The sequence below is a fragment of the Scardinius erythrophthalmus genome (assembly GCF_964197995.2).
Source record: "Scardinius erythrophthalmus genome assembly, chromosome: 20".
Taxonomy (NCBI): domain Eukaryota; kingdom Metazoa; phylum Chordata; class Actinopteri; order Cypriniformes; family Leuciscidae; genus Scardinius; species Scardinius erythrophthalmus.
In genome coordinates, this window is record NC_138240.1 from 9,384,753 (window position 1) to 9,410,624 (window position 25,872).

Below are 25,872 nucleotides of genomic sequence, written 5' to 3' on the forward strand. Positions count from 1 at the left end.
AGCTTTAAGTACTATGTACTTACATCGAAAAATAAGTACATGTACTTATTGTGTTCATGTTGTATTGTAAAACACCTTTGCTGCAAATGAGGTGCGATACGGTTAAGGTTAGGGACAGGTGTGGTGCTATGGGAAGGTTTAAGGGTGGGTTAAGGTGTAAGGGAAGGGTCAACAGTGTAATTACAAATGCAATTACATTAATTACAGCTGTAATTACATGCAGGTATTTTCAAAATATAAGAACAATGTAAAAACATGTATGTACACAATAAGTCCGTTGTATCAAATGATTCATTTCAATGTAAGTACATAGTACTTAAAGCCACTTAATATAAAGTGGGACCAAACATTTTATTATTATTTAGGTTATATAGTATATAATATATATATTAGCTCCATAGTTCAAAGAAGGAAAACAAAGATGTTTTGGGAATGCTATTATATCATTTAATTAAAAAAAAAAAAAAAAAAGAGTCCAGTATTTACAGGAATGCGTTTACACAGTAGCCATGCACCACATACAGGATTTGCTGACCTCTATAGCCCAAAGTTTGTTAAATCTAAATCAATTAGGGAGAAACAAAAGCCATTGCAATGAAAAACCCATGTATCATTAAATGTTTACCACACTTGAAACATGGCATGTTGAAAGTAGTCTGTGACATTTTTGAGCAACATGAGCTCATGATTGTTGACTTTGGTAGAACTGGATGGATCTCATAAAACAGGCACTACAAAGATTACATTGCAGAAGAGCAAAAATCCATCCATGGACACTATTAAAACTAATCTGGGCTAAATCAATAGAAAACACAATCCTTGCTGTACTTGACAACAGCAATGCAAGCCGTGTTTAGTTGGTTCTCAACACAATGGGGAAAAGCTCCATGAAGTAGCGTTCATACAACAAAGTACAAACATAAACAAAGTACAATCCTCTGTCCTGAACCAGCTCAAATTTTCTTTCTCTGCGTAGAGTATAGCTGTAGTGGTTGTCAATGCATCCCTCACGTTGACTGGAGCTGGCATGCCAGCCTGTCTTGCATGTATCTAAAAGCCTTGTTTGTTTGAGCTCAAGTACGATCTGGACCAAGTTCACGTGAAGGAGACTGCCTTTCTAAAAGACACATTCAGCTGCCCACTTAAAACGGGACATTTTGAAAGGCGCCATCATAGTGAATAAATACTAAAAAAGAAATAGCTAACTAAACCCACAAAACTTCCAGTTTACATTCTAACAGTCATTTGATGCTGTTGTGAAGATGCTTGTTTTCTCTTTTTTTAAAACACATTGCTAAAACAGACTAATTATGTACACAGAAAGACAATGATAACGCTATATGATAAAATTAAGCTTAGAAAAGGAATCCTGTCCGTGAGATTTGACAAGGCCACAGTGCTCTATTCAAAGAGTAACGCATGATATCGAACCTTAAGTTCATCAAATTACCTCCGGACAATAGGTTTATTTTAAAACCTATTTAAACTCCAAAGATTAAAGGAAACTAATATTTCTGCACGTGCTTTAAATCCAAATAAATCGGTTAGCCGTAAGGCACAGCCGTGTCTAGGCTATTGATGTCACAGGGTGACCAATAGTGAAGAGAATTACCAACAAGAGGTCTGAAAGCAGCCAAAAATGATTGACGGATGGCCTTACTTGAGTTCACAATGTTCTTAGCTTGCTGCTGCTGTACCAATATAATCCTATTGGACTGGCATAACTTGTATATATTGTATTATATTAATATCATCATTATTTTTAATGGTACATTTAAAATACTAGCACAATGTTATTTATATGACATCATAAAAGCATGACGTCGTTCCTGTGTCTTGACTGAACTGCACTGCCTCACAAAACATATTCATGCAGCTGTTGTCCTTAAATTGTGTGCGTCATTAAATGAAGCTGATTTGTCACTATAAACTCTGATTGTTCTTTTAGTTCTCCTCTTGGCATTTGGCAACCCACATCAAGCCTGTTCTTGACTTTCTGTGCCCCCTGCGGTGACCTCAACAGTTAAGGGCTGGAGGGTGAGCAGTCTCCATTCACAGCTGTGCCTCGTGCCTTATGTAGCGCTGCCTGGATCCGGAAGTGTGTCCGTGATTCCATGGAATAGTTCTTGTAATTTTGCCTGGAAAAGAAATCATTGTTAATAGTGTTCAGTACTCATAAGGCAATGACTGAGTGTGTCATGGTGGAATATATGACTTTTGTGCCCCCACAGCCAAGTTATCTTAACCATAAATTATTAGTCAGGAAATTATTATAATTATAGCAGAATTTAACCAAATGCACTTTTGGTAGAATATGGGAATTTGTGTGTGAAGTGATGAATGGTGATGCTCCAGAGTGGTGTCTTCGAAAATCTGGTGAGAAATGTAATAATAAACTACTCATGAACTGCTTGAACTAAAGCTATTAAGATTGAGTGGAACAACACTGATTCTTCATGTAAAAAGCTGTCTGCAAGTTGGGGAAGGCTATTAAGTGCAAAGTTACTTTATCTATGGTATTTGTGCAATTCTTGCTAACTTCCTGACCAGTGATTTGTGATTAAAATAGATAAGATCATTAAAAGAAATATTTTGCAATTTTTAGCTTGGTCCCATTTTTTAAGAACTAAAATATATTTACCTCAGAGATTTGATTTTGAGGGTTTTATTTCACAGGGAAACATTCACAACAATGTACATATGAACCATATTCTACTATCTGGAAATAATTTAATTTGATTGCATAATTTCTACTTTCTAACACTATATAGGAGTGTTAATTACTTTATTTTAAATTAAATTACACATTGAAATGATTATTAACACTAAAAATAATAAAATAAATATTATTAAATATTAAAATAGCAACGTCGAAAGGTATAAACATGATTTGTGTTGAGCAGTTGTTAGCCATGAATTTTTTCAGACTTTGAGGATAATACACAACCGCTACTTCTAGCATTTATTAAGTGGCAAATCTGTGGCAAATACCCCCATCCATCCACACATTGTGTACATTGTTATTTAAGAGGTAGCCTTTAGTTATAATATAGGCAGAACTTACTTGGCTGTCTCCAGAAGTTTGATGGCCTCCTCTGTTCTTCCCTCCTCCAAACACAGCAAACCATGTTCCAGAAGAGCATTGGGCACCAGGTAGTGGTCATATTTAATCAGACTCTCACTGTACAAGTATAAACATCAGTAGAGAGACTGAATTAGATCAGTGACCCAAGACATTTTTACAAAAGTTGAATCATTTTTATCATTATCTTTGACACTCTGGAGATTAAAATGCCCCTATTTAGCTTTTCACTTATTACCTTTCATGCAGTGTGTAATATAGCTGTTTGTGAATGTAAAAGGTCTGCAAAGTTTTAAAGATCAAAGTGTACGACAAATAAAGTTATTGTCTCCTAAAAGAAAGAATTAATTCTGAACTGCTGAAACGAGTCCTCAGCAATTCCTGACCAATCAGAGCAGAGGAAGGTCTCGGAAAGTGGGGGTTTTGAAGGACTTAAATCCTTTATCGAACGGTTTCAGACACTGTGAGAAAAGAGGTGATGCTCTTCAATTCAATACAAGAAAGAAAATGTAAGGTTTTTGTTTTTTTACTTTGGATGCATGTAAAGGGATGTTTAAAATAGCATCATAGAGGCACTTTAACTCAACAGAACACGTTATTTTACCAGTCAGACTCTTCCAGCTTGATATTACTGGATGTTTAAAACAACTCTGCAGAGTCAGTATCAGACAATAGGACATATCTACTTAGGTCTTCACAAGGGAAACCACAAACACTTCGATTCATATTAATGTGATTTGTTGTGAAGCAAAAGAGCAAGACTGACTTGCAGAGGACGAGGGTGAAGTAATGTTCAGCTTCCTCCTTGTAACCCAAGTGTTTGAGACAGAGCCCCTTAAGCAGACTAACCACACACTGGTCATCTGTGGTGAACTCAGACCCTGAGGGCAAACACACAGAGACATTTATGTCAGAAAAAAAGTTTATGGAAATACATAGACTGTGTCTGTATTGAATTTTTTTCTTCCTCAGTGGAACACACTGTTACTTTTGATGCACATGGTCATTATGAATTGTGGTTGCATGGAAAGAGCTGTGTATTGATTTTTAAATTCTTTATAACTGTCCCTGCTCAATATCATTAGAAATGACATGAGGGAATAAATAATTACATTATTTGTAGGTGAACTATTATTTTAAAAGTGGACAACAGCACTGTATTGCACTGTGTGTGTGTGTGTGTGGGAGGGGGGTTACTTGGATGTTGCTCAAGCATCTGCTGAGCCTCGTCCAGGGTCTTCAGCATGCCCTCAGTCAGGTCCTTGTGCTTCCCAATCACAGTGTAGCCATTCCAGATATACATCATCTCCTGTCGTGTAAACATACCCACACAATGAGTGAGAATCTAAGACTGCAGGTGCTTCCCTTTGTTTATACTGTATTACACAAGTCAGGATGGTCTAATTCCTTACTCTGTTAATTAAAGGGCCGTTCACACAGGACGTCTTCTAGCATTAAAAAATAGCAAAACGAAACACAATGGAACAGGAAGCATGTTTTTAGATGCAGTACAACGCTGCATGTACATTTTCAAACTCAACACATCTGAATGGTGATCTCAAACTTTTTTGACTTCAATGCCCCCTCATTTGAAGGCCCCCCCTCACTCACAATTTCTGCCCAATAAAATATTTTTGAGCTAGGCATACCTAGAAAGATGTTTATTTGTTATAAAAATAACTTAAGAAGAAATATCTTGATTTTTTGTCGTTAGAGTCTGCTGGCAAAAAGGGAACGCAACAGAGCTTGTAATAAAATGAGAATCAACACTGGCGAGAACTGAGGGATTTCAAATGTTGTAAAAGTGACATGGAGATGGCTTTATATAAAATTGCCATATGTAGCTCTCTAACAGAGTTCTTAGTAAAGCATTATCAATTGTGAAGGGTCATTTCATAATGTTTGTTGTAGCGTTGTCTTGGAATAGATTTTTAAGGAAGTACCGTGTCTATTAATAGGTATAGCTGGTCAAAGATGCAAGAACACATCCTGTGTGAACTATGTAAATGAGACACTTGCAGACAGTATCAAATAAATACAGACAATAGAATCCATATAACATTGAACACTGACCAATGGAGGTGCAGGAAGAGGAATGGCGTTATCTGTATTATAGCGTCGAGCTTTTCTGATGGCAAACTTCTCTGTGGGCAATGACTTCCCTGCTATTTTCTGCTTCAGACTGGGAACTTGCCTGAAAAATGCAAAACAGATCACAGTTTGTATTTTACAATAAAATTCATACATATATAATGTCGATTTATAGTGGATGGGCTACATGAGAGGTTCAAATTAAACATGAGATCAAAAATAAGGTAATTTGCAATGCTTGCTTGAACTGAATGAATGTATATAGATCATGAGCTTTTCCTGATCTGATGTTGACCTGGTCATGTTTTCTGATCTGTATCTTTATAGATTTGTATTTAATCATGTTATTACATCCTCATATGAACAAAAGTGCACAGACGCAAACATATACGTACAGGCTCACACACACCATTCCCTTGCCATTACCTAAACAAAGCCACCTCATTCTCCGCGAACGGCTGGCATTCCTCACGACTCAGCATGCTGAGGTAAGCACCTTTCATATACGCATATGTGGCCTGAAAAAAAGTGTGTGTGAGAAAAAAAAAAAAAAAAAAGAGCGATGAGTTCCAAACTGCACAGTAAACACAACCATCCCGGCGGGAGATTAATTGTCCTCAGCCTCCATTCATGTTATATCAGCAGAGCTTTTAAAACTCAGAGCAAAATCTTCCATTTATTAAATAATTTTTTTTTAAATATATATATATACACACACATATATACATACATATTTTACGCATTTAAATTCTACATCATGTTTTTTAATTCAAATTTATTATAATTAAAAAGAGATTATCCATTCAATTTTGAATGTCAAACAGATCAAGCAAACTCTTCAGAGTCAAGTATCTGTTCAGTGCACCAGTCAACTGTATATTTTAGGGTTTCACCTTAGACCAGGTGTTCTCTTTGCTGAGCAGGTCTGCGTAGAAGTAGGCCATCTTCCAGTGCCTCTTATAAGTGAAACACCACATCAGTTCCCAATAACACATGTGATGGAACTGCTTCCAGTTCTGCTGAGCTTCACAGCACTCCTCGAAACGCTTAATAGCCTGCAGGACAAGAACATATGAACACATGCAAATAGGCAAGAGAAATAAAATATAAACTGATAAGAGTAACAATAACTTACAGCATCCAGATTTCCTTTAATTTCCTCAATTCGACCAGCGAAGAACAGGAAAATGGATCCCTAACGAAAGCATAGAAGTTCATACTCTACTATTTCATATACTATTTCATCTGCTCATCATGTAACATAATTAAATAGTTTTGATTATCATTCGTGACATGAACATTTTTCAGCTGCAGTGTGGTTCTGGTTGCAAAAGCTGTTCATGTTTTTGTTCTGTTTAGTGTGTTTGGCTTTTTCTCTGGAAAATCTGTTGTTTAAAAAAAAAAAAAAAAAAAAAAAAAAGGTTCGGATACCTTCGGATACTTTATAAGATACGGCTGCAGCAGTTTTTCTGCATCTACCACATCTCCCTCTCCAGTGCCTAGAGGACACACACATACACACAAAGTGACAGAATAAAATGGTTACTTACTTTTGATATGCTACATATGATTTGAACATGTGATTCAGAAGCAATTTTGTCTTACCCAGAATGAAGCTCATGAAGGTGTGGTAGCAAAGCAACAACATGTTACACAGGAAAGACCTAAACGTGTGCTCAGCGGAGCCCTCCAGGAGCTGCTGAAGACCAAACTCCTATAACACACACACACACACACACACACACACACACACACACACACACACACACACACACACACACACACACACACACACAGTGTGGATTGTAAGCACTTCCATGCTTCACTACATTTAAACAAGTACAAAATGGTAACATTTAAATTAACTGGTTTTATGGAAGTCCAAAATATTATTTAATATCGCAGAATCAACCTAAATACATTAATTTATACCAACAAAACTAGTCTTTATGGGTTAAATCAGGTTGAAAAAGCTCTTTAAGTTAACAATGGCAGGTTATAGTGTATAAAAACACCTTGACACCCTTTATTGCTAAGACAGTCAGAAAGAAAAAAAAAACCCACCAAGCTCAGATTAAATTTCATTTGTACACGCCAAACGTGAGCAGAGCCAAACTAAGCTTAGTACTACACAATACTCACTTTGTTACCAGAGAAGCCCACAAATTCCAACAACCTGAGAGTCCGTGTTGGCAACAACGACAGCATCTGGGAGAAACACAGGTGAGGGGTTGAGAAAACAGCCTTGTCCTCAATAAACTCAATGCTAGGATTCATAAACGGTCATGGTTTGATTTAAGAGGGAACAATAGGATGCCTTTTAAGTCTAAGGCACATGAAAACACATGACATAGCGTACTCACCAGGTTAAAGGCCCCGACCCCAAGCTTAACGCCTCCCTCAAAATGACCATGATTGTCACCGGGAACATAGCCTGGGGACTTCAGGACTGTATGGAGCTCCCTTACAATGAAACACAAACACATATAAACAGACATACAGATATACTTAAATGAAAACTTGAAACTCTATTATTATTATTAATGGTTTTTATTGTATCATTTGATACATAATAATTTGTAATAAAAAAGAATGAAAATAAATTATCAATAATAATAATATGAGTTATTAAAATACTATTTTATATTTTAGTTCAATAATTCAGCTGCAATAAAAGCTCATACACATTAAATGAGAGGGAAAGAGGAATACGTGTTATTTCACAGGTCAATGTTAATTTAATATTATTTATCTAACATTATAGTATTTATTAATATTTTGAATGTGCTTTCATTTTTATATTTTCATTATATTATCATTTTCTTAGCATTAGTTTTTTTATATTTATCTTTATTTGCAGTCATTTCAGTATTTAAACTTTATTATTAAACACTTCTATTTTATTTTATTTCTTCATTTCAATTACCAAATGAACTACAACAACACTGCAGCAGGTCTTACTTGTATATTTGATAGCTGTTCCTCACTTTCATTCCTCCCTTTATGAAGCTGATCATATTTTCATCCTGAAAGCAGCAGTAAATCTTAGATAAGCAACTTTACGCACAATATTATGTTTCACTCATATAATAACTAACAACAGGGAATCAACCCCTGGGACAGACCTGAAGGAAAGTGAGTGCTGCCCTCTGGAGGAGGCATTCGGCATAGCACACTTCCGCATGGAGCTCCTCTGGGAAGGACACAAACGAAATTACGCTTTCAGACTATCTGGTGGTGGGAGTATAAATGACACATGGCCTTTTCAAAAAACAGCCACATGATATGGTCTCCATGGTTTGAGGAAGTGATTGCATAAAGAGTATTATAGTGGCAAAGTAAAGTAGGCTACACAAGTAAATATCTCTAAAATATTATGCATAATACTGATGCATCCTTATTGCCAATAATTATTAAGTGATATATTTATGCAGGCACCCACCTTCTGTGAAGTTTTTGCTGTTGAAGGAAGATTTCTTACGGTATCTGTAATGACAAACACATCCTTGTCAGTCTTGTTCTAACACAACACAATGATCCATCAGTAGTGGTTCCTGTTGGCATAGTCGGATGAGGTCAGCCTTGCGTTCTCTGTTAAAGTCCTAGTGTGTGAAAGCTGGACCCACTACAGCTGACAAACTGGCACTCGACCCAATAGTCAAAGCACGGCTAGATTCATAGTATCCCTCAGGCCATATAAACAGAGCAGTTGGATTGGATCTAAGGCGGACACAACGTCTGTCTGTTTTCTGTCGAAGTATATCAACTCCCCGCTGAGGGACAAACATGAATTATTCTGTGTCAGTTTGACTTCTATTAAATTTACACAAAAAACAAAAAGATACCGGCCACGTACACGCTACAAAGTTTTGCGAGTGACAACCACATTTAAATGCGGGAACATTAGGTCTGTGCGTTTATGGAATACAGAAGTCACTCTTTATCACTCACGTGACAGCCACCGTAATGTAATTAAACTACATGATGTTAACAGTTTAGCCACTGAGCATCAGAATGGTCAGGCACTAAAGAAAGTTTCTTCCCTGAGGACATTTACATCATGAACAGTCAAGACACCCACAATGCAAAAAAACCTTTTCACATTCATTTGCATAATTGCTTCTGCATATAGATTTTGTACATACATATTTACTCTATCTTGTCTATTGAGCACATATGTTATTCGTCTATTTTTTTTACATTTTTATAAAATGCATCCTTGGTGGACATAAGAGACTTATTTTAAAAACATTAGAAAAATCTTAATTGTTCCAAACTTTAGACGGTATATGTATCTTATTTCATCATCTGTCTAGTTTTTTAATTCTATTTCCCTCCTGCGTACTGTAAGCTTCACCAAAACAAATTCATTATGTGTGTAAGAATACTTGGCAATAAATTTGATTCTCGCACCTAAAGATGTACTTTCATCTTGAAAGGAACGGCAGAAACACTGGTTTATATATGCTCTTTAAACTGCTGATTTTAAGTAGTGTATAATGAACATAGATCAGAGTTTGTGGAACAATAGCATAGAGACCTGTTATATGGCTCCTAAACTTGTAATCAGATCTAGTCAAATGTGAAGGAGGTGATAAAATGGGTCTAATCATGTGTTAGAGCTGTGGCCTAGCAATTAGCGCATGAGCCTCAAACATGTTGGTCTGTGGAGCTAATGTAGGAAATACAGGTTAGAATCAGGTCTGTGTTGTGACCTGATCCCAATTCCCAATAAAGTGGATTTAAATTAAGGAGTTTGAAATGAATGACACCGACTTTAGGTTTTAGGTAGCAATAGTATTTTGAATACCTGATCTATATTGTTAGACCAGTTAAGATCAATGTAGTGAGGTATGTATAGCATGTACTGTGACAGAACTGGTTTACTATCCTGCATACGTGGCGGCTATTATTTGGACCAGACAGTGTAAATGATGTGCGAAAAGTTGAAGAGCAGCTATGAGCTTGTGTGGGAACAGCTGATCGGTGCTACGAGCCTGTGTGACGTGGCAGAGTCACAGAGGGTGTACGAGTCGCCTGAAAACACAAGCATACACCAGATTGTCACACCCCTCTAACACAGTGTGACGTGGATCTCTGAAATTCCTCTGCCATCTGGGATGTGGTAATACCCCTAGACCTGCAGCATTCTAGGATTACGTCACCTACACAAATGTGACATAACCGAGAGGAACCTGAAAATAGTGTATAGATGCTAATGGCAGTGTCTGGGCCCTGAAATGGTATAACTCTACATAACTCTATGTTATGACTATAGCAACACTTTTATTCATACATGACAGACAGACAGATAAAATAGAATAACACACCGTTGACACACAGCCTGTGCCTCTTTCATTGTGTTTCCTGCAGTCAAGATGTCCTCCGGTTCGAAGGTCATCATGGCCTGCATTTCCAGTATAGTGGCATATGTGAGCGCGTGGTACATGCTTTCTTTATTCCTTTCAAAGAACACAAAGGAAGAAGCTACATTAGATCTATATATAGAACAATGGAAAGGATGGTTTGACTAGGTGACGGTAACAAAAAATTCACCTCGGAAACACTCAATATCATCATCAATTACAGGAATGAGACATGGAAATGGGGGAAAGGTGTTTGTGTGTCCTGACAATTCTTAACAACATGATACTAATACTAATGACAATATGAAAAACAACCAGAGAAATACTAGCTGTAAAACAAAAATGTGGATGCAGTATTCGGTTTATTTAACATGTCACAATTTCTGTCATTTAATTCAAAAAGGTCAAAACAGCGCTTTAATTAACAATAATTTTTATGCATGTTGCTACTTTTGATATATCTAAATTCTAAGCAGCAGTTAAACTTAATGTAGTGACTTTTTTCTACAGTGTATTTTCAGTTCTTTCAGGAACAGGATAGAATGTGACACTACTGGTCCAACATTCCTGAGTAGAGTGACGTCTGGATAAACAGGTTTACCACTCTTTTCTTTGCAGAGGTGGAATTAGAATAATGTTGATGTGACAAGAACAGGACTGAAGCATATTCTACATTTTTTTAACCAAACAATACATTTCTATACCAATACTGTAATAGTTAGGGGAAGCTTTCTGATCATTTAATGACATATACCATGAGGACAATACGCATAATGAATACTTAAAGAATACCTATCCAACTTTTTATATGGCAAACTTTGGATTGATAACAGGATTAGACAATACTGAGATTATACTGCAAAAGCTGCAAGACCAAATAAATTCAAACTCTCAAATGAATATCAGGATTTGAAACAGAGTTTGAGCTTTTGTTGTGTCTACAGTTGCTGTTTTCCTACAGAATCACAAACCCTGGCCGTTAATCGTTATTATTATACTGTCAGAGTCAAATCAGATGCCCTGCAAAACAATGCATCAAGTCAGACTGGAGAATGAATTGGAGATCTGTTCATATTCATTTTATGGTGGTTGGAGAGCTAGATTAAACTCCTGTTAAAGGAACAGTCCATTGTGTGAATGTAGCCAGAGAGATCATCTCTAACACTCTCAGCAGAGTTGTTTTCCAACTTTGAACTTGTACAGACATGGACTCTGATAGTTTTGCTTTTGAGTCAAACATTTCTTCATCTCTCTTTCTGCCTCCGTTTATTACTTACTTTCCCTCTTACACATGTACCTTTCATTATCTCTGTGCATGTAGAGGCCCTGCCCTGCTGGCTGGAATGGGGTGGGACGTGACTTAAACAAACCTATTAAGTAAATCTCAAACTGTGACTTCACTATTTGCAAGTTCAAACAGTGATCAGCAGAAAGTTTAGTGAGATCCTCTGTTGGTTCAAATCAATACCTTGCTGATCAGCGTTTATGTTCAACCCCAAATCCAGAAAAAATGCCATAAAATGCAATAAAATTTGTTTTTTTTTCATTCTCTTGCAACTTTATTTAACTGACTGGTACAAAGAAAAGATTTCCAATGTTTGAAGATAAATGTCTCAACTTTTCTGGATTCTGGATCATAGTTGTATAATGTAAGTTTGAATTGTACACATGAATGTGCCAAACTAATACCTGACAGATGACCTGACCTGAAAATGTAAAACAGAACTATTTACCAGCAGGGTCCAAAATTAGCACTTGTGAGAGTAAAAATTGCCTCTGGCGAGTAAACACAAAGTTGCTTGGCAGTGTTGGCTAACTGTATTAGGAACTGCAATATTATACATGGTTTAAAGTAAATTTGAAGAATGATATTCCAACCCTCAATTATTTTAATACAATAATCATGAACACACACACACACACACACACACACACACACACACACACACACACACACACACACACACACACACACACACACACACACACACACGCACACGCACAACCAGGTGTGGCTTAAAGGTTGTTGTTTTTTACCCTGAATGCAACCCCAACAAAAGTGGAGGGACCCAGGAGACAAAGATGGAAAGATACCAAGGATTACAAAATGGACCAAATAATTATGTAGTTTATAATACACAAAAGCACACACCCATCCACATCTGCGAGTAGTGAAGAGGGCAGAAATGCGAGATGCTCTAAGACACAGCATAATCGTGAAAACAGGGTGTGGAGTGAGGAGAAGAAAAGGGCTTGAGGTGAATCTCAAGAGAGCTGAACTGATTCAGTTGGTTTTGGGTTATGTGAGATTAACCTGAGAAATACCCAATGATTGACTGGATAAAGACTCATCTCACAAAGCGATGTACAGGAACAACTCAATGCATGAAACCAAATACAAAACAGGTTAAACACTTCATACGATTCTAAATGGATTTTGAACAGTGATTCAAACGGATTATGAAAACGTACAATCCAAGGTTCCTAAGCCGCACACCCATACACACAAAAATTGTTTGGCTAAAGTCAGAAGAATGATCCAAACCCAGAGCCTCTCCCACCTCCGTAATCATTACAGATCACACAAAAATTATGAAACAAGGGCGGTTTTAGTTTTACCTGCTTCTAAGTCTGGTCAGAGCCTCGTCAAATTCATTTCGCAGGAACAGATCCAGTGCCTCCATGCAGTCTTGAAGAGCCACTGACAGGTCAGATCTCTCCGACCTAAAACAGATAGAAAATGCTTATAAACAAATGCTACTTTTCCAAAGCCTCAGTCTGAATCCAATTAAAGTAAAAACAAACAATAAATAAATACATTTAGATTTTTAAGTTAAAGTTAGCATTTCCTAAAAATTCTATTTTCCTGGCTAGGACTAAGTACACACAAAGGATGCCATTTGGGACCGGCAAGGCAACACAACAGCTTGTGAATCGGCTCAAGGAAGTAGTGATCAGGTGTCATCTTGGACAGGAACCTCAGGCTCACGCAGCAGGTCTTTCTGAGCATCTGCAGAAAATCTCACACTGCCCCAATAAAGCCTGTTTCGTGTGTGTGTGAAGTCACAGCCCTCTGCTGCAGAGAACCCCCCCAGAGCCTCTCAATTTAGACACAAGTGCAGTGAGGCGGATGTCACCTTCATCCGCACAGAGGCACAGGTGAGTGAGAGTGTGTTAACTGAGAAAACACTGGGAACGTGAGAATAATGAGAAACGAGTGTGTAGAGAAAGTGTACTCATCTATTCATTTATGCATCAAAAAATCATTATGTTATTTTTCCATTTTTGGATATCACATAAAAAAATGCTGGATGGAAATACCAAGATGTGCATAATTTATAATGATGCACATACAAAAATCATATATGCGCTCAATTGAAGTGGATACAATTTTTATCTGATAAGAAATTGAATAAATCCCTCAATGCGCTGCAAAAAACCTCATGTGACTTTGCCTCAACAGAGGATGTGATTGGATAACTAGACTAACCAGTGGACAAATTTCATTGCACCGCATCTCAAATGTTGGTTTGGTTATTCTGAAGTGCCTGATCCAAAGTCAGTCATCATCATGGACGGCTATTATAGCCAACCAGAAGTGTCTCGCATGATTGCGTTCCCAAACACCAGGCATCCGCCTCCAAACGCAAGATGACATGACAGCGTTTATTGCATTTCGTCTGCACACTCTTGAGACGCAAGTCATTTAAGATATTCAAAACAAATTAGCCACAGTGGCTTCCTTTATTGCAGCTACTTCCAGTTTTATTAGATATTTTATGCCAATTTCCCAGGAAGTGACAATTTTGTTCTCTTGAACACAAGGAAGAGAAACATTCCCATTTTGCACATACGTTAAATTCACAACTTTGGAAGGAAACATAGCTATTAGCTAGTGTGTGTCTACATATTGCAGGTAGGCTACATGTCTCTTAACTGGACATTACTGCACCTCAGACCTGCCAACTAATTTTACCCATAAATAATGTACAGTAACAACAATCAACATGATAATTTCAGACTAAATACTCAAACAGTAGTTTAATGAGGAGTAAAAATTGATTTCACATTTTATTTAAACTATCATTTGGACATTAAGGGGCTTCATACATTCATGTTGAAAGCAATGCACTGTACACTGTAAAAATGTCTTCATTATGTTTAAAAGCATCTTTGCATCCAGCTCATTTATTTTGAATTGCTTTTCTCCATTAGTAATTCAATTTATAGTCCAATAAGATTTGGCAGGAATTAAACTTTTTTTTTTTTTCAGTGTATATTACAAACTATTACGCTCACATAAGCGCATAAACCTATATAAACATTGATTTATACATTTTAATCATTGCATGTGCTAATTGACTGCAGTTGTGGGTTTGCAGATACACTGATAGACAAGAGGGCTGAGAGCAATAGGACAATACCACACAGCTCATAAAACAACGGACAATGGAGTTTTGCAATTTAACAATTAAAGCAGCAGGGTTTTTTATCCTTCTCTTCTTGGAAGATTAATAAATTACATAGCTACGCAATGGATCAGATTCCTGGCATTCGCACGTCATTTATTATTATAACACTGGAGCAATCATTGGTGATGCAATGAACATTTATGCCCCTTCAAAAAAGTGATTTACACCTCATTAAATATGGTTTTACATATGTTGTAATGAATATGATTTTTTAAAAATATGTTCAAATGATGTAGACTCATGAGACGAGTTTTGCTACACAGAACAGGGTGCCTCATGTGCCATGTCGAAATCACATGACTAGTCAAATCACAGAATCATAGCTGAGTGCGACTTGCACATTTCTACAATGGAAATTACCTGAGCTGTAAACTACTTACTACACTGTGATGGCACTAAAAGAACACACACAGTCCCAAACCCTTCTATCAACTATCCTGAGATATTGAAAAATATAAATCAATTTCATGTTTAAAAAGGCCCTGCATAAAAGATCTACTGGTCAAATATTTACAATGTTGTAATGATGTACATGTTATTTACATGATACACTAATGCAAAACGTATATTTCTCAGCAATCAGCATTTCTAATAAACACAACCATTGTTTATGAGCGCACAAGATCAGTTCCACTGTTCCTTCAGACACATGACAAGAAAGCAAATGTCACAGAAATTATCAAGATCAAAGCTCATTGTATATCTGGACAAGGGACACATTCTTCAAATTACAGCACCATTCAAAATTAATTTCTAAATTGAGTTGAAATTTGTAATGGTCCTGACCTCGGCCTGCTAAGATTACAGCATGCATCCTAATCTAATGGAATCCAACAATCTCTTATAGTTCTTCCACCCTGAAACAGTCTGCTGAAAACAACCATTCACAGCGCATTTCCGTAAGAGGACAAATGAACTGGAAATTGAAAGTACATAAAAAAAATCTTTGCATTCCAAACGGCAGCCCACACAGAGACGCTCTTTATGCGATCCGCACGCCCAATAGCAGTGCGACTGATGGCACGAGCAATTGTCAGACCTATCGAAGGAGAGATGGGTTTGGCTGTCGGGCCTCTAACGCCTGGCTGATGACTTCAGTGCTGTTGACTCCTGCTGCTAATGGAGCATGACTTCCTGCTCAAACACTGTCAAACATCCACACTTCCCCAGCATGAAATAATCTGAGTTTTAATCTGAGATGCTGGTCGTCTTGTGGTTTAATGTAACTTAAAAGCCACAGTACTAATTCACTTTTTAAACAGGGATCTACATTATACATCAGCACCACTGCTAGAGATAAGAATTCTACATTGGATATTTATCTGTGCATGCTCTTTTCCCCTATTTTTTAACATTTGCATGATCCTTTCTGTAATTTAATATTCACATAAAATAGTCTAAAAGCACTCTTAAATGTAATCTTTAGAATAAAAATGAACATTTTTCATACTCTGCATGATAAAGATGTGATGCCTAAATTCACTTCTAAAAATAATTGATTATATATATATAATCAATATATATATAAACATAAAATACAAAAAATGTGGGTGCTGTGCGATGCCCAAAACGGATGTAAAGAGGGTTTTACACTGCAGAATGAATTTTACTGGGCCAAAAGAGTCAAATCAACCCTGATATTTCCTGAAATAAATCAAAATTAAAGTCTGTAACAATCAGCTTTTTGCATTTTTTACTGGATTTTTTTTACTAAAACTAAAACTAAAAACTAATTTACTAAAACTAAATTAAAGTCTGTAACAATCAGCTTTTTGCATTTTTACTGGACCAAAAAAAGTCAAATCAACCCTGATATTTCCAGAAATTAATCAAAATTAAAGTCTGTAACAATCAGCTTTTTGCATTTTTACTGGACTTTTTTTTACTAAAGCTAAAACTAAAAACTAATTTACTAAAACTAAATTAAAGTCTGTAGCAATCAGCTTTTTACTGGACTTTTTTTTACTAAAAACTAATTTACTAAAACTAAATTAAAGTCTGTAACAATCAGCTTTTTGCATTTTTACTGGACCAAAAAAAAGTCAAATCAACCCTGATATATTTTCTGAAGTAAAACTAAATTAAAGTCTCAAACAATTAGCTTTTTGCATTTTTACTGGACCAAAAAAAGTCAAATCAACCCTGATATTTCCTGAAATAAATCAAAATTAAAGTCTGTAACAATCAGCTTTTTGCATTTTTACTGGACTTTTTTTTACTAAAGCTAAAAACTAATTTACTAAAACTAAATTAAAGTCTGTAGCAATCAGCTTTTTACATTTTTACTGGACTTTTTTTTACTAAAACTAAAAACTAATTTACTAAAACTAAATGAAAGTCTGTAACAATCAGCTTTTTACATTTTTACTGGACCAAAAAAAAAGTCAAATCAACACTGATATTTCCTGAAATAAATCAAAATTAAAGTCTGTAACAATCAGCTTTTTGCATTTTTACTGGACTTTTTTTTTACTAAAGCTAAAACTAAAAACTAATTTACTAAAACTAAATTAAAGTCTGTAGCAATCAGCTTTTTACATTTTTACTGGACTTTTTTTTACTAAAACTAAAAACTAATTTACTAAAACTAAATGAAAGTCTGTAACAATCAGCTTTTTACATTTTTACTGGACCAAAAAAAAAGTCAAATCAACCCTGATATTTCCTGTAGTAAAACTAAATTAAAGTCTGTAACAATCGACTTTTTGCATTTTTACTGGACCAAAAAAAAGTCAAATCAACCCTGATATATTTTCTGAAGTAAAACAAAATTAAAGTCTCAAACAATTAGCTTTTGGGATTTTGGCTGGGCCAAAAAAGTCAAATTAACCCTCATACTTCCAAAAGTAAAACTAGATTACAGTCAGTAACAATCAGCTTTTTGCATTTCTCACCCTCGCAAGGAGGAACACAGAGTGAATTTCCTCCCTGATGCTGATATGTGATATCGGAGCAGGATGATTTGAATGAATAAAGAACTGCGCATGCTACATCGAGCCTGCTTAGCAAAAGGAAGTGGTCTGTGATTTGTTCAGAAGCTACGACAGAGGTAAAATGAACCTTTGCTCACCGTGTACCATCTGTATTGCGCTTGAAAAACTAATTGCGCTGACACTAAGCGATTCTCAAAAGCTGATGCTGCCTGGGGGTTAATTGACTACTGATGATCATCACCGGAATGATTGGAGCAAACAAGCTGAGTCTAAAACACACACACACACACATACATGCACATGCTCATTGCTAAGAGACTAACACTCCCACAACAACTACAAAAAGCTGTGCTCTACACTTTAACAAATGACAGCTCTGAAAACAAGGACATCCAAAACAATTACCTGTCTAATATTTCCAAAGCTTCCCTGTTTTTCTGGTTATGCAGCCTGTAAAAGCATTCTCATGTTAGAACCACTTAAATAGTCTCGAATCACTGCTAAAAACAAACATTCACACAATAGCACGCTGTCAGCTATGTGCCGTCCTTACCCGTTTGACATAGATTCTGCCTCTCCTGACATTTTCATCTGGTACAGTGAGATCGAGGAGCGAAGTAAAGCGAGAGAAGGAGGAATAAAAGGAGAGAAAAGAGTCGCAGAGTAATTCACAGTGTGTGTAAGAACAGGCCTTCGTACTGGCTCCTGTCAGCAGAGCAGCAGCTTCCCTCTGGCTACAGCACGCATACACATTAACTCACTCAAGCTGCAGAGGACAGAGGGAAGGAACGCAGAGCTTAATGAGATTGGGATGACTATCACACAGAGAGAATATTCTCATTGCTTCTTTCTCGCTGTTTCCCTGCCTTCTAACACACACACACGCCACCTTAGCCTCCTCCTCTTCTCAGCATAACCCTCATGCTATACACTAAACCCTGGCCTCTGATTGGTCAATGATCCAATGGAGGCGGTTCCAATTTTTTAAGAATCCACCTAGAAAATCGCTCCTAAAGTGGACATCATGCATCTGCAGTCAAGTGACAATCTGAACTCCACAGCAGTCAATAACACGCGACACAATGGCGGGCCTGTAAATCAGTGCTCAACAGTGGAGATCATGAGACACAGAAGACAGCTGCAGACTGCAGAATCAGCACAAGGAAGTGACATAGCCTGTGGCATGTTGAGGAGAAAGGGATAGAGCAGTATATAGAAAGAAAGAAATGCTTCTCTTTTGCATACTCTGGAGCCACATGACAAAGCTGATTGGCTGATGGAACCACATCCTGAGCCGTGACACCAAAGCAAGCAGACAGGAAAAACATTTAAATACGTATAGCCACAAATGACCAACTTTGAGTTTAAAACAGCTTTTGTCCTAGGTAAACCTGCGCATAGTTCTCAGGTAGCTTTGGATGTTTTTGCACATTGTTTTTTTTTTTTTTAAATCATAAACTAGCTTATCTACATATCTATCTATAGTAGTAATGCTGGTGCGGTTTGCATCATCAGCTGTTGATCAGAGTAATGGTTACTGTACTGTAACTTGCATGACTGGGTCATTACATTGAGATCATTCATTGAGAAAAAGATAATTAGCCTCCTGTTGACTGCATATCAAATGTGTCTGAGCTTCATTCTATATTGGGTTTGGTGTAGCTGATGTAGAAGCCATCTGGAGTGAATCTTTGAATAATACATGTGAAGGATGGCAGGAACCTGCCCTTTATGAGAACAATCATTAAATCTCTCTAACGAGATGTTCCCTCCATAGTTTGACTATGTGACGATCTGTAATTCAGAATAGATGTTAATAAGATCTACAGTCAAGGCTTAAAAAATTATTTACTAACAATCATATGCTCCGTACCAATTATTGCTTCTCTTATAATAAATTACACAAGCATTGCAATGCATTGTGGGAAGTAACTTGATAATATCATCTCACCTGTCACACCACAAAGGCTAATCTGGGCATTGCTATTCATGTTCACTTATGCATGAACAACCAAGTTTTTTTCTAGATCGCTTTTCTTTACAAAACATGATGGCAGCAGAGCAAAGTGGAAAGTAAAGTTTGAAAAAGAAATGTGGATGTGAAATCCTACCCATAATCAGTGATGACCGGGTCCAGCCCGTCTTTCTCTATGATGGGTGACCTAAAAAAAAAAGAAAAGAGGAAGCAATCTTATAGTTACTGCCACAAACTTCTCATATGACATTCTTTATCAGTTAACAGAGTGTGGGCATGTACATGTGTTTCAATTCTTAATTAATTGTCGTTAGTGTCAAAGACAACAGATCTTGTGTAGAAACACGGGATGATTGAGTGGGACACACTCACTGGGATGGAGACGTGGGGCTGTCCAGTGATTTTTCCGTTTTGAATGGATCCCTAAAAGCAGATCAGAATCAGAATCAAATGAAAGCATATGAATGAATGAACAAAATCTGATATTTTATTCAATGAACAAACAATATCTCGGAAAAACCCTCAAGATCATATTTCATCAGCTTTGAAGAGTTTCCTTAAACATGATATCCAGTACCTTAGTCATTATTTTAATAAGACAACCTTCAAAAATGTGTGCATGTTATATAAACAGCATTATATTTATTTATACCACAGGAAATAGACTGAAATAACTTCCCACTGAACAGCTGTATACAAAGAGTTTTATTTAAGAAATTCATATTAAAAAAAAATCAGTGATTATTTGAATGAAACTTTTATGTTTTTTAAAGAAAATGTAACCAATTTCTGTGCGACAGGAACCTCTACTCCCCATGTCATAAAGTAATAAACACAGTTAAGCATTAACAGACAGAAGCAAGCAGCACGTGATGTCATTGATTTATTTAAATGGAAGAGGTGGAGTTATACCATGAGAGAACAGGTATCATCCAATCAGCTCGCTCCAAATCTCATCCATGTTATGACGTCAACTGCTACATTGTTGTTGACATTAGGCCTTTTGATTAACCTGAGTCTGTCCCTTATCATGTTGTTGTAGTTCACATTACTTTGCAACATACTTTTTAAATATTAATTAGAAAATGGTTAATATTCTATGCCTGGTTTTCCTGTAGTGACATTATATTTCTAGATGAGAATCATGGAAAATAGATTTTAATTGTATGTTATTCCCAAACTCCATATCTTTAAGAACCAGGGTTTTCAACAAGGGGCTAGGTTATACAAAACTTTATCTTATTTCATTACACTATATTCAGCCAAATAAGATCTGTTAAGCATTATGTATTAGTCTTAGTTATTGTTCTTAATTAAAGCTGCCTACAGGTTTAACGTTTTAATACTGAGGATCCTTCATTCACAGTGTGGGTTGAGGTTAAAAAAAATATCTAAACAGTTAAAAAACAAAATCTCTGTTTTAAGGAATAAGCCTGTAATACAGAAGAAACTGCTATCAATGGAAGTTTCATGCTATAGCCATGCTGGGCTAATTCACTATAACAGAAGAAAAGCAAATCCAATCACTACATAGTTTAAAGATTTAAAAGAAAAGTTTGTTTAATTAATTAATTAGGGGGCTAACGTTAGATAGCACTTATTTTATGTGATCTATAATGTGATTTTCACCTGTAAATACAACTATTGGGTACCACTTCATAGTTAGGCTACTTTAATTAACATACAGGTTATTAGTAAACATTAGAATCAGTGTACATTAGAAATGCCATAGATAACGTTGATGTCTATATATTTTCCTATTTGAATGAACATCACTGATTAAACTGTTAAATCTCTCGCTAGTTTATGCAGATTATCTTCCTACCGTACGGCATTTCTCTCAACCGGGCAAAAAAAAGAAAAAAAAAAAGTTAAATATGCAAACTTACTTGTTGTCGTCATTCTTCTTTCTGCTTCTCCAGAAACTCATTCCAAAGAGGAAGAGAATATTGTAAATCCAATAAGACAGAAGAGAGTGTCTGAGTCCCTACCTGGACATTCGATACCAGTTCTAGTCTACCACAGGTGATTTCTGAACTTCTGTTTGAGATGTAATCAGCTGCCGTGTGTTTCTATACTAGTTTTTTTTCTCTCGACATGTGAGGCAGGCGGGGAGGTGTGGAGAAACCTATTTCCACAAATAAAGAGAGATCATTTGCGAAAGCCGCTGGAATGCTGTCCTGCAACTCTTCCGTGGTCTTAAAGTCCTCCGGGTTCACTTTTCACAGAGCATGTTGTAGTTTCCGAATTGATTTCCGGCGGGAATTCATGTCTTCTCGTGAAAACACAATAATGTATTAGCGCCACAAACACCAAAGCAAACACTAAAACAAACACTAAATAGAATAAAAGACTAGTCTTCTAAAGTCTCTAAAAATAATGGCAATTTAGTTAAATAAAAAGCTACTATTGTTTGCGAAAGACATTTTTTTAGTCACAATTTTTTTTCTAGCCTGTCTAGAATCCATTGTGAACCCACTCCCATGAGAAAACGTAACTATTGTTCCAGATTTCATATTTTATATGAATTTCACATTTAATGATAGTTAAACTAACCCACCTTTATACCTATCTGCAATATACTCTTAAAAGCAGGCAAAAAAATATATGAACCTTTACTGGAGACATTTACCATTTAGTCTATCTCTTCTGAAAAAAAAAAAAAAAAAAAAAAACTGAGCAAAAATATTGATGTCTTATCCCACACTATAGACTTTTGTCCAATCAAATGTTTTCTTGAAGGTTAATGTTCCTCCCATAAAAACCACCAGCCACCATGTATATGGGACTTTTCTTGTAAACAGACAATTACAACACACTGATAATAGAAGTAAAAGAAGAATGATCATTTACTTTTAATAGTTTAATATTTATTTTGTTTTAATTACATGTTATTTAACATATTTAAACAACGACCTCCAATAAAGGGGCTTTAAAAAATTAAATACAATTAGCCTGTTCTTAAAAGGCAGACAGTGGCCAACATATAAGTGGTTTTCTTTTAGAGGCACACAAAGCTTATACATACATACATACATACATACATACATACATGATCAACAACAGAGGGCATAAGATAGCTTTTATTAATACGATAAAAGATAAGCAGCCATAAACAGAAGGACAAACGGTTTGAAATGAGTCAATGAGTGTGAACGTATTTTTAATGCTGTATTTCTTTCTAAACAGACAGTAGGCCTAATGCTCCAAATCTTCATACATTGCATGTAAATGCAGTGTTGGCCAGAAGAAAGCCAGGTAAGACACAAAGCTTTCTATTCCCTTCTATTCTTTTTTTTTTCTCTCCCCCACATATTTCGGTGCCCAAAACCAAGCTAGATTCCTGAACCAAACATGTTAAATGTCAAAGGGAAATACTGGGGGGGGGGGGGGGGGGGGATCTGAAAAAGCATTCAAAAAGAAGCACATTCTTCCATTTCAGATGCTTTCATAAAGTCTGTGTGAGTGGACGTCTTCACAAAGCTCATCTATTGTAGTCACTGAAGACTATGAAGCCCATGAGACTGAACCTTGAGAGCAGGTTCTCATCTTTCAAGGCAGAGTGTGCTGAAAAGTCTCAGTGGGTCCACCTTCTGGTGAAACTACATTCATACAACTGAAATGGTTATGACATCTTGCAAATATATTAATAATTGCATTGAAACTATGTTTAAATTCACTGCCTGTAAAGACAATTTGTGCATATGAATACCAACTGGGCACACTATTGATCCCTAGAGAGTGTTAAAAGTGTCTTTTAAACTGTGGCAGTGACAATGTTGTGCGAGATGAATCAAAGGACATGATCGTTCTTATATCCTAATTGACACTGGAAACATCGCATTGGAGTATTAAGGGTGCTTTTGAGAAGAATAATGCTATGAAACTATTAACAAGATCATATTATTATCTTGATTCTCACTCCGAGGTAAGGCTGAACAGGTAGGCACTAGAAAAGATATTACAGCCCGATTTAACATGGCTCAATTTTTATATACATTTAAATGTACTCGTAAAATTAGCTTTATGGAACTCTGATAAGATTTGCTTCACTTTTTGTGCCTCAATATATTTTTTAAATCATCTTTGATCATATTTCTTAAGCATTTGTCATTAGGAATAAGACAGAAGGGACATTTTTATGAAGCAAACTTCCTATAGTTTTTTTGTTGTTGATAAAATAGAATATGTATTAGGATATGAATGCACTGTGGTACAAGATTACTGGCAAACAATTCACAAATATGTACATTTTATTATTTATAACAGCTATTTATAAATTTGCAATGTCAAATAACGACTCTTAGTAGTTTGTCAAGATTCTGATTCTTCAAAAAGACAATGAGTCAGCGTAAAGTATAAATGCTGTACTGTAAGATTATAAAGATAAAACGGCGGTTGCACGGTTGTTCTTTTCTACATTTCATCAGTGTTCTCTTTTAATAGGGTAGAAATTCAGTTCCAGTAGTGGTTTACGGAAGCTGATAACGCCACCAAGCAACTCAGCCTCTTTTACAACTGAAATCCACATCAGGTCGCAGTTATGAGGTTTTATGGCTTGTGGGATATGTTCCTGAGAGTGGACAGACAAGCCCACAATAAAAACCTCTCGTGTCCGGGAACTATTGCTGAAACTTTGAAATGAAGCGAATGAAGCTGCAAACTTGTAAACTTTGAATGAATGTGGTAATATTGCCCAGAAAAAGGACGCAAATGAATCTCGATACACTCCACGTCACAGAATTAAATAAATTCACTGCATTGGTGACCTTAATAGTCATTCGAAAATTAACTTGAAATAGTTGGGGATAGATTTGTTCAGAAACACTTGTTCAATTATATTGAACTGGACATCAGATCTTAAAAAGAAAAAAAGGTTTTTAGTACATGCGCTATTGATTAAGTCATAGTCACATGGATTTTAAAGCGGTAGATTACTGGAGGTCACTTGATTTGAGGTTATTTAAAATCAAAGGGGAGTCACGCCAGAGCTTTCAAGCCATATGGGCTGCAATGAGTCTGTTACCTTTTCCTCCATCTTGACTTGGCCTTCATACATTATCCAGCCAAACGGACACCGGGAGAACTCAGTGGACATTCGGAAGGAGCTGGAATCCTAGATGATTATCAAGTGGCTGGATGTGGAGGTGGAAGGATTCTGCTAATTCTGCTCCTTTCCTCCTTGGTAATGTGGCATTGCATCCAGCTTGGGTCAGGACAGCTCGGATTTGCTGAGGGCTATCGCCAGCTCCAGATCCTCCTGCTCCTGCTGGGTCAGACGAGCCACACGCTCCCTCTCTTCTCTCTCACTCTCCCGCTTCACCCACTCTATCATGTCCTCCTCCGTGGGGTACTGCTCCACACACACATACACACACACCATAACCCCATCAGACACCCTGTCAATTTTATCAGACTAAACTAACAAACAATCTAAAGAAGTGGGGTCATGCAAGGATTACAGATAGTGTAAACAATGTGCTTTCTAAATATAATAACTTTAAATGTTCAATGAGTGGAGTTAAAGGCACAGTATGTAAGTTTCACCACTAGAGGTAACTTATTCAAAACAATAAAGGCATGAAATGAGTGTGGAATCACGGGAAGTGCCGTCTTCACCTCCACAGCCGATGGAAAGCAATCTGATGGGAAATCGGATGAGCTCATGTATTAATGTTTTATTAACGTCACTGTGGTATGAAGCAGGGCAGGGCCGAGAGCTGTTTTTACTATGCTTAAATGCCGCCGTCGGCCGCTGCTGCTCCTTTCATTTATTGTTTATGCATATTTTTCGATTAAAGTTACCTCCTTGTTCCCTGAACTTGAACTTTGTTACAGTTACGTTTGATCACCTAAATTCACATTTTATTTCATTTGAATGAAACAGCCGCAAGTGCTGAATTACTACCCATACAGGCCACTTTACTCTCACCTAAAGGATTATTAGGAACAC

The 25,872-nt window shown here is 36.6% G+C and overlaps 2 protein-coding genes across 6 annotated transcripts in view; both read right to left on the reverse strand.

Moving 5' to 3' along the window:
• Positions 1-428: 428 nt before the first annotated feature.
• ttc39a (tetratricopeptide repeat domain 39A) lies at positions 429-24,974 on the reverse strand (the record flags this gene model as incomplete). 5 transcript variants are annotated; one of them, XM_081349061.1, is made up of 21 exons in its annotated part: positions 429-2,138; positions 3,065-3,181; positions 3,849-3,963; positions 4,280-4,391; positions 5,156-5,276; positions 5,600-5,691; positions 6,067-6,228; positions 6,309-6,368; positions 6,605-6,672; positions 6,779-6,887; positions 7,316-7,381; positions 7,537-7,636; positions 8,135-8,199; positions 8,299-8,366; positions 8,616-8,659; positions 10,504-10,635; positions 13,159-13,263; positions 20,056-20,106; positions 20,292-20,342; positions 21,809-21,832; positions 24,946-24,974. In XM_081349061.1, 21 exons carry the CDS (start codon positions 24,972-24,974, stop codon positions 2,024-2,026), a joined length of 1,806 nt encoding a protein of 601 aa, XP_081205187.1. In that variant the 3' UTR covers positions 429-2,023. The 5 variants fall into 5 exon arrangements, with proteins under 5 accessions (XP_081205187.1, XP_081205188.1, XP_081205190.1 ...); XM_081349062.1 differs by lacking the exons at positions 21,809-21,832; positions 24,946-24,974 and adding exons at positions 18,350-18,394; positions 18,498-18,535 and having other exon boundaries at positions 20,292-20,425; XM_081349064.1 differs by lacking the exons at positions 21,809-21,832; positions 24,946-24,974 and adding an exon at positions 18,498-18,535 and having other exon boundaries at positions 20,292-20,425.
• eps15 (epidermal growth factor receptor pathway substrate 15) overlaps positions 22,777-25,872 on the reverse strand; it is a 35,321-nt gene continuing 32,225 nt past the window's right edge. Inside the window, exon 25 of the mRNA XM_081349060.1 lies at positions 22,777-25,272. Coding sequence (XP_081205186.1) covers positions 25,132-25,272 — 141 coding nt within the window. The 3' untranslated portion in view covers positions 22,777-25,131. The remainder of the gene's footprint in view (positions 25,273-25,872) is intronic.